We start from the raw sequence: 9,100 nt of genomic DNA, 5'->3' as shown, positions 1-9,100 counted from the left end.
CTTTCTAGTATACTTCAAAGTTCAAAGAAAGTGAATAAATTTGAACAAAAAATGTGCAAGAAAGAAATGTAATTTGTGCTACTATAAGATAAGAAATGATGAAAAACAATTTTACTATGGCATCAATAAACTCAAAATTAGAAAAATCAGCATAAACAACTTAGAATCAGAATCATAGCATAATCAACTTAGAATCAGAAAAAAATTCCAATGTAAACAATGTAGCAAAACAGAAACATTGCACCATAGCACCATTAACCACTCAGAATAAAAAAAAAGTCAACAGCTAGCAACTCAAAAATCAGAATAAATAAAATTAACAAAATAACCAAAAATAAATTGAGGCAACAACGCTTACCAATGGCGAGGGAGTGTAACACCCTATTACCCTAAACCTTACCTCATACCGTAAAGCCAAGGATAACAAAATGCTACGACAGATTTAAAGCTTATATAATAATATATATTGAAGGAAATAGTAATACGAGAAGCTCGATGGAGAAATATAGCTCAAGGACATAGAAACAGAAATAAAATGTGCGAAGCGTTACTCACGATAACTAAACGTATAAAGGTAAGAAAAGGATCCTGGGATACAAGATACTAAGATTATATATATAAGAGAACTAAATACAGCCTGAGGAGTTTAGGCCGGTTAGCTCGAACTGAAATACAACAGAGTTTTTAGAACTTAAAACAGCATCATACTATCTCTCAAAGTAATGCCACTAAGGCAACAAGTTCCTTATACAAGATAACAAAAGTGAGAAACTACATAAAAAATAAACAGAATATAAAAGATAGAAGCGATCCGCCGCTCTGTCACCATCTGTAACTCACCGAGGTGGGTTACAACCTGCATCCGAAAAATAACAACAACATATGGTATGAGAATCGGAGGTTCTCAGTATGGTAACAGTGCCTAATATGTAAGATATAAGGTTCCGGGATGCCAAAGGCAATCCTAGAACTTCACATCAATACAGATATTCAAGCTTAACAAAATATAAAATATAAACTGTAATTAGGGGATTTCTAACTAAACTACCCTCCGTGCGATCCTATCGCCATCGCCTATCGATCCCCCTCAACACCAGTAAAACACATATAATGCAAACAAGTAAAGCACAAGTAGTATACATATACAGCAGGTAAATCAACTAGCATTTAGGCATGTTATTCAAATAGGCATAACCCAAGTAATCAAAGCAAGCAAGCATGTAAAAGATGCATATGATGAATGTCTATCCTATTTGGCTCGTGATATCACTTGTCGGTTCAAAATGCCAACCCGACATATCCCTGGGATGTCGCCTTTTTGGCATGACCAGGGTTATAGTGCCCGAGTTCACTCTGGTGGCAGAGAAGGTTATGCGAGCGAGAGACTGCGTTAGTCCTCACATCTCAATGTAGGCGGAAGACTGCCTCAGCCCCTACGCCGGCACTGCTACCTCGACAAGCGGAAGACTGCCATAGCCCTTGCTCGAGGCACATAGCGACTTACCAAATCAATGCATATCACGTGAGCGGGAGTCTGCCACAGCCCTCACATCCGAATGTCGGCGGGAGACTACCACAGCCCCTACGATGGGGAACAATGCATATCACAATCACATACTCAATCTCGGAGATCACTGCTCATAGAACAAGTCTGCTTATACTCATCTCATTAACTATAATCATTCATGTTTCTCAATTCATTGTCACCTCAATACTCCGCCCAGCACTCAAGCTATTTCATCCACAGAACTTTCTAAGATTAGTCACTGTCTTTTAAACTTATAACAGAAATTCATCAATTTAATTTACTAACTCACCTCTAATAGTCTTAGGACCTAATTACTAGATAGAAATCTTAAACGGTAATTAAAGAACTTTAGAAATCTAGAGAATCCTTGAAAAAAGTGAAGAAAACAATTTTTTAGCAAAACAGGGGTCTCGCATACGCGAACCCCTGTCCCGCATACGCATGCCTTGAAATTTGGGTGTCCGCGTATGCGGCACCCTGCTCGCGTACGCGAGTGTTCCAACCCGAATGGAATGCTCGCATCACATGTTAAAATCTCGAGTACGCATGGTAAAAATTTGAGCTTCCATGTATGCATGTGATAAACCCCAATTTTGTGGTTTATCTTGTGCTTAATTTGGGGGATTTTATCACATTTTCTCACATTTATTCAATGAAATAGCATGGTTTTGTAATTCTCCCTTGATTTGGCTTAAATGTGAAAACATGCTTTTTAGGCCTTAAAATAGCTAAATTTAATCCACTTTAATTCCATTCGATGCCTTGATATGTTTGTTGAGTAATTTCAAGTTCATAAGGCAAGTATTGGATGGAAGAAGTGAGTAGAAAAGCATACAAAGGGGAGAATGCATGAAGAAACAAAGATTGGGAGTGCATCAAAGGACGCGCACGCGCACAAGGCGCGCACGCGCAAAAGTGATCTCGCCTATGGACGCGCACGCGTACCTACCGCTTCCGCGCGGATGGAGAAATTGTCAATCGACGCGCACGCGCCAATACTCTTACATGGCCCACTTGAAGGCAAAACGCTGGGGGCGATTTCTGAGCTGCCCAGGCCCAAGTCCAACTTGTTTCTGAGTGTATTTCATGCAAAATTGAAGTCCAAGCAAAGGGGGAGCGATTGTTTGGTAGTATAGCATCATGTAGGTTAGTTTCTAGAGAGAGAAGCTCCATCTTCTCTCTAGAATTAGGTTAGGTTAATTCCATCTTAGATCTAGGTTTTGATTATTGTTCTCATCTTATTTCCTTTACAATTTCTTGTTCTACTACTCTATTCTTCTTAGTTCTCTTGTTAATTTTACTTTTATGTCTCTTTTATGTTTATGAATGCTCATGTTGAATTTATTTACATTTAATAAAATTTAATGTTTGATGTTCTTTTATTGATGATTTGAGTTGTTGATTTACTTTTCTTGCAACTGGTAGTTGGTAGTTTTATTATTCTTGCATTTTTACTATGCTTTCCTTTTATGCCTTCCAAATGTTTGAAAAAATGCTTGGTTGGTCTTTAGAGTAGAATTTTATGCTCTTGGCTTGGGAAGGTAACTTAGGAACTCTTGAGTTACTAATGTCCAAGTGATTGACGATTGGGAGCCATTAACGCTAGATCTCACTAATTGATTTGGTGTAGAACTAGGACTTATGGACTTGGATTGACATAGCTCATTTGACTTTCCTTTATTAGTTAGGGGTTAACTTAATGGGGTTGATCCTTGCCAATTCTCATGTTGTGGTTAGTGATAAGGATAGAGATCCTTGACCACCAACCTTTGCCAAGACCTTTTTAGTTGTTAGTTTATTTTCATTTCTATTTACTTTTCATGTCTCTTATCCCAAAAATCCCAAAATATCATCATAACCAATAATTGACCACTTCATTGCAATTCCTTGTGAGACGACCCGGAGTCTAAATACTTCGGTAAATTTTCATTTGGGGTTTGTACTTGTGACAAAACCAAAAATTTAATTTGATGTGAGAGTTGTTTGTTGGTTTGGAGCTATGCTTACAACGAAGTTCTAATTTCTACAAGAGAAATTCTAGACCGACAACAATTCTCTACTATCAGCATGCAGTGCCCGCATACACGAGACCCCCAGGCAGTGGAGAACGCTCACTTCGCGTGCACTGTGTCACATACGCATGCTGTGTCAGACTTAGAAAAATTGTAAAGCTGCAGAGATAAGATTTTTATACCGAACTCCAAATGCTCATAACTTCCTCTACAAAACTCCATTTTTCTCAAGCTTTATATCATTTTAAAGCTCTTGAAATCATCTTTAATTCAAAATAAAAATACTCAATTTCAAGGTCCAAGGCTCAAGTTATGATCTGCCAATGTTCATAAAAAATAAGGTTTTACCAAATTCAGCAAAATTCTCTAGTTTTCAAAACTTCAAAACTAAACCAAATCAAACACACCCAAAACAACCCAAATATCCATAGTAAACACTCTCCAACCATTTCTCAATCATTCAATCACTTACACCATTTAATAAACACCTCAACTAACTCCAAATTCAACCTAAAACACATGAAAGCTCCTCAATATCACCATTCAATATTTCCAACAATCATCAATGTCACATATATCAAATCTCTCATACAATTAATCTCATTATCATCAATCCATATCATACCTCAACATATCATCAATGCTCATTTTTAATCATTCATGGTTACCATCAATCTCCTTCCACATAATTGATCATCAACATCAACAAATCATAATCAACAGTATTATCATCATAAATCATCAATCATTATCATATTAGAATCCACCACAATCATCAATGCCATCATTAATCATTCATGGCTACCATCAATCTCCTTCCACATAATTAATCATCAACATCAACAAATCATAATCAACACTATTATCATCATAAATCATCAATCATCATCATATTAGAATTCACCACAATCATATCTCAACACATACATTTTATCCATTCTCCACAACATACATATACCACAAACACAATCCAAACAACCATATATTCAATTCAGTCCTATCTTAAGGGCAACTAGTCTAAGTGTCACGAAATATTACATATTACATAGAGAAAACCGAAGCCATACATTGGCCGATTCCTAATATGCACAAAACACCAAAATCCTCAACCAAGTTCAATGAGCTCAGCCACCAAGTCCACTTCCAAGCAACCAAGTCACCAATACACTTCACACAACCAATTTATGCTAGAAAATACACAAAATTTTACAAATCAAACCTAGGGTTTCATATATAATATGCTCACCTTACTCAACGTTGATTGGGACAAAACTCAATAGAAATTAAGTGCTAGAACGTACCTAAACAACCAAAATCACAAAAATCACTCAACAACTATAGCCAAAATTTTGAAATTCTTAAGGAGTGAGAACTAGGCAGGAATTTTCAAAAATCTTACCACAATACTTAGCTAGAAGTGACGGGCTCGTCAAGAGCTTCGCGTAGCCGTAAATGGGACGCGAATCGGAGCACCGTAACTCAAGTTATGGCAAAAGAAGGAGAAGATGAATAGTGCAACTCTCTTCTTCCTCTCTTCTCACTTCAGCAGCACCCCTTTCTTGTTTTAGGATTGAAAATGAGCTGAATGCTCGTTAAAAGATGTTTATATATGTTGGACTTTGGCCCAACTTGAGTTCAATTCAATCCGTTAGTATTTTAGGTGCGTTTGGCCTACTTTAGGCCAAAACCTTTAAGATTAGTGCCCGGTTTTTAATTCTAAATGTTCCACTGTTTTTATTATTCTTACACAGTACCGGACAGACTTAAACTAGTGCTGTCGGCTAAATTACCGTTACGCGTTTTTACGCAATTTTTTGTAAAAAATTACATTTTCTCACTCAGAAAAATCTACTGAGTCCAAATATCATATTTAAAACTTCAAATTAACATTTCTAAATTTCGAACCTATTTCGAAAAATTTAATTATTATTTTATTTTAATTAACTTGTTAATTAAAACCGGTTAGTGATTTTATATATATATATATGATCCCGCTAGGGAGACAATGGACTATTTGTACAATTTGTACAATGGGCTATTGAGTTACAAAATGAACATCCCTCATACTATCTAGAATAACCATCCGAATACTAAGGATAATAAACATCTTCCCAAAAACTTAAACTGATTTTCGGGTTCACCAAAAATCGAATTCTTGACTTTTTAGATCTAGTGCTTTAATACCATGTCATGATATCACTCATCCCAAAAACTTCAGCTGATGGAAAAAGGTAACACTAATGATTATATCTCTAATACTCCATAAACCTTTATTGTACACATTGTACAAATATTCCATTGACTCCTCATACTTTTCCTATATATATATATAACCAGTGAACCAGAAAAAACCTGACCAATTTTCACGGTTCATCAATTAATCGCTATTTCGTCCGGTTCGGATTTAAAACCATGGGAAAGACACTTCCCTCCTTGACCCGAGTTGATGGATTGATCTCTTCCCTTCTTCTGGGACCATTAACGTATCTAGGTACCTGATCAAAAGTCAAAAGTCAAAAGTCCATGTCATATAGACCTAAAATGACTAAAGTAACCCCACAAATAAAAGCATAAACCCCAAACATAAACCCTAACCCTACTCACTCCCTTACTCACTCTCTCAGAGGCAGAAGAACGAACGAGCTTGTACTTTGACGATGGCAGGCGACAGGAGCAAGAAGCTCAAAGCTTCTGAAAAGTCCGAGAATTTGGACGAAGTTCACGGACAGCTCCTCATCAACATCGAGAAATTGCAACAGATCCAAGACGACCTCGAAAAGGTTCTATATTATTCCAATTTGCATTCGTAAACGTAGTGTATGTAATTAAATTGAATTGAATTATTGAATTTGGAACATGAAACTTGGGATGTAGATTAATGACAAGGCAGGTGATGAAGTTCTGGAGATAGAACAGAAGTACAATGAGATTAGGAAACCGATTTACGACAAACGAAACGAATTGATCAAATCTATTCCTGATTTCTGGTTGACTGCAGTGAGTTCCTCTTTTTATTCTCTTTTGGTTAATTACTTAATTTCATAGTTCAAGTTTTGTTGTTAATTTTATACTTATAAAATTTTGAATTTATTTTTTCCCTTTTCGCAGTTTATGAGTCATCCCACTCTCTCTGAGCTTCTGAATGAGGAAGACATAAAGGTTTTGCCTCATATCTACTAAAGTTTTGCAATTAAACATTGATACTTACTACTAACACCTTTACTGTATATGTAATATGTTAATAATGAAAAGACTCCTTATTTGATAGATATTTAAGTATTTGGCTTCTCTCGAAGTTGAAGATCATAAAGATGTCAAATCAGGCTTCAAAATCACCCTTGTAAGTTACCCTTCCCTTCTATTAACTATGGAGTTGTGATTTCTTTCTTAGCAGAATTAATTTGCACATTACTGTTGGGTGTTTCATGATCCATATGAAGTAGTTATTCACTATATTGAATAATAGTAAACAGTTTTTATTTAATTCTTGTACAGAATTTCAATCCAAATCCTTATTTTGAGGAAACAAAGCTTGTAAAGACCTTTAATTTCCTTGAAGAGGGAACAACAAAAATTACTGCCACCCCCATAAAATGGAAAGAGGGCAAGGTGAGTCTATGAATATCAAGTATCAACTTTTTTACCTTCTCCCTGTTGGATTCTTCTGTTGTATTCTCTGTGCTATATTTTGAAATATAATTCTTAAATGTGCAGGGCATACCCAATGGAGTCAGTCATGAGGATAAAGGGAACAAGCGGACTCTTGATGATATCAGGTTATTTTCTATTTTTTAAATTTTTTTTGGGTACAGAAATATTGAAATATGATAGTCACATTCATACTTGTCTTTTACATTAGTTCATTCATGATTCATGGATGAGATTTTTAATTTTAAAGAAGGTCACTGAGGATGGAATCTTTTCTTGTCGATTAATTGTTACCTAATGTATTTGTGAGAAATATATCGTCATGACTCCTTCTCTAAGACTTCAAAGTTGACTTTTTATGCTATTGAATGCAGTTTCTTTAGCTGGTTTAGTGACTGTGAGCAGAAAGATGATATGGATGAGATTCATGATGAGGTATGTTCTTATCTTTTGCTCTTGTAAAGTTCTTTCTAGAATTGTCCAACCACCCCATAGTTCGTTTTTATCTCTATAACACCCGCATTATATTTCTTTTAGTTTGTTGCTTTTTCTGGTCCATTCTAATTCTAATTGCAATATTTCTATCTGAATTGCAGGTTGCAGAAATAATCAAGGATGATTTATGGCCAAACCCACTCACTTATGTCAACAATGTTAGTTATCTTGCAGTTCTTTTTTTAGATATAATTTTACCTTCTGTGTGTTGAATACCAATTATAACTTCAGATTCACATCTTACCCATTTTACTTTACCATTTATTGTCCCATTTTCCTGTTGTTTTCCAATTTGTTATGTTTCTAATGGTATTTGATTATCTGAGGTAACAGGAGGAGATTGATGACGAGGATGGTGATGATGAAGCTAATGATGAGGTAAATGAGGTTCCTTTTTTCTTTCCAAAACATAGTGAATTGGCAAAACGTTGGAAAATTTCTTTTGAAAACTCCGTACAAGTTGAGTCAGTGGGTTCTCAAATTTAATAGTTAAAAAAGTAAAATAAATATCAAACTATCAAAGTACCTAATTTTTTTAGTGCTGCATGTTTCATTGTTAGTATGTGTACCATGTACTGATGTGCATGTGCCTCCTAGCAGTAGTGATATTTTTAACAGCAGGTGTTGAACTGAATGCTTCAAAACTCCCCCCCATTATTGTAAGGTGTAGATGCTAAGTTAATAAGTCATGCTTTCAACATTGGTAGAATGCTAAAAGTTTAGTTATATTCATGGTCCACAAGCAACAAAAAATTCCAAACATTTAAGATGTTTGATAATGAACATGGAAAAACTTGTAACCATGGTAGTTCTATTACAAACAACACAGATAAGAATAAAAGGTGAATCGCTGTACCTGGGATGTATAGCTGCGATCACCAAAAAAAAAACTTGGTGGAAGTTATGTAAAGTGGTTGCTAATTTGTTTCTTTGTTGCTTCTTATTTTACAATTCTGATTGGCCGAGGTTCTAGTATCAGTTTCTTGATCCATGGTTGAATATTTATTTTACATGACAGGCAGAGGTCTATTGGTTTCTTGAAAAAGCAATATATTATTGAACTGCGAAGCAATTCTTTATTGTGTTTCTTTGGTTATATGTTTCACATGGCAGGAAAATGATGAGGATGATTCTGAAGACGATGATCAAGAGGATGAAGATGACGAGGAAGATGATGACAACGATGACGATAATGGCAATTGAAAACATACATTATAGTATTACCTGTTTATTTTCCACTGGTTATGAGTTTGAGTTGGCTATTTAGGCAATGGTGACCATGGCCATTCTCCAGGCTATTAACTCATGTCAACAGGTAGAGTTATGACGGCCAGATAGAGGTTCCCTGACCATAATGATATTTGTGAAATTATTTATTCTGGTTTCATCCCTCATGCACTATTTCTTGATACTGATG

General features: G+C 35.6%; 1 protein-coding gene across 1 annotated transcript; it reads left to right on the top strand.

Annotated features, from left to right (window-relative positions):
- LOC107633246 (NAP1-related protein 2) lies at positions 6,123–9,094 on the top strand. The gene is made up of 10 exons (XM_016336889.2): positions 6,123–6,320; positions 6,415–6,537; positions 6,649–6,699; positions 6,809–6,880; positions 7,036–7,149; positions 7,255–7,316; positions 7,563–7,623; positions 7,785–7,841; positions 8,017–8,061; positions 8,797–9,094. The coding sequence occupies exons 1-10, from the start codon at positions 6,198–6,200 to the stop codon at positions 8,884–8,886; spliced, it is 798 nt and encodes a 265-aa protein (XP_016192375.1). The 5' UTR covers positions 6,123–6,197; the 3' UTR covers positions 8,887–9,094.

Source organism: Arachis ipaensis, chromosome B01 (genome assembly GCF_000816755.2).
Source record: "Arachis ipaensis cultivar K30076 chromosome B01, Araip1.1, whole genome shotgun sequence".
Lineage (NCBI taxonomy): Eukaryota > Viridiplantae > Streptophyta > Magnoliopsida > Fabales > Fabaceae > Arachis > Arachis ipaensis.
Note: the sequence above shows the minus strand (reverse complement) of the source record. Positions and strands in the feature narration are given on the sequence as shown.

Bases quoted from the DNA above. Each gene is read 5' to 3' on its own strand.
- LOC107633246 (XM_016336889.2), top strand. From the start codon at position 6,198: ATGGCAGGCGACAGGAGCAAGAAGCTCAAAGCTTCTGAAAAGTCCGAG. The intron at 6,321-6,414 runs GTTCTATATTAT...CTTGGGATGTAG, and splicing joins TCCAAGACGACCTCGAAAAG to ATTAATGACAAGGCAGGTGA. The intron at 7,150-7,254 runs GTGAGTCTATGA...TTAAATGTGCAG, and splicing joins TAAAATGGAAAGAGGGCAAG to GGCATACCCAATGGAGTCAG.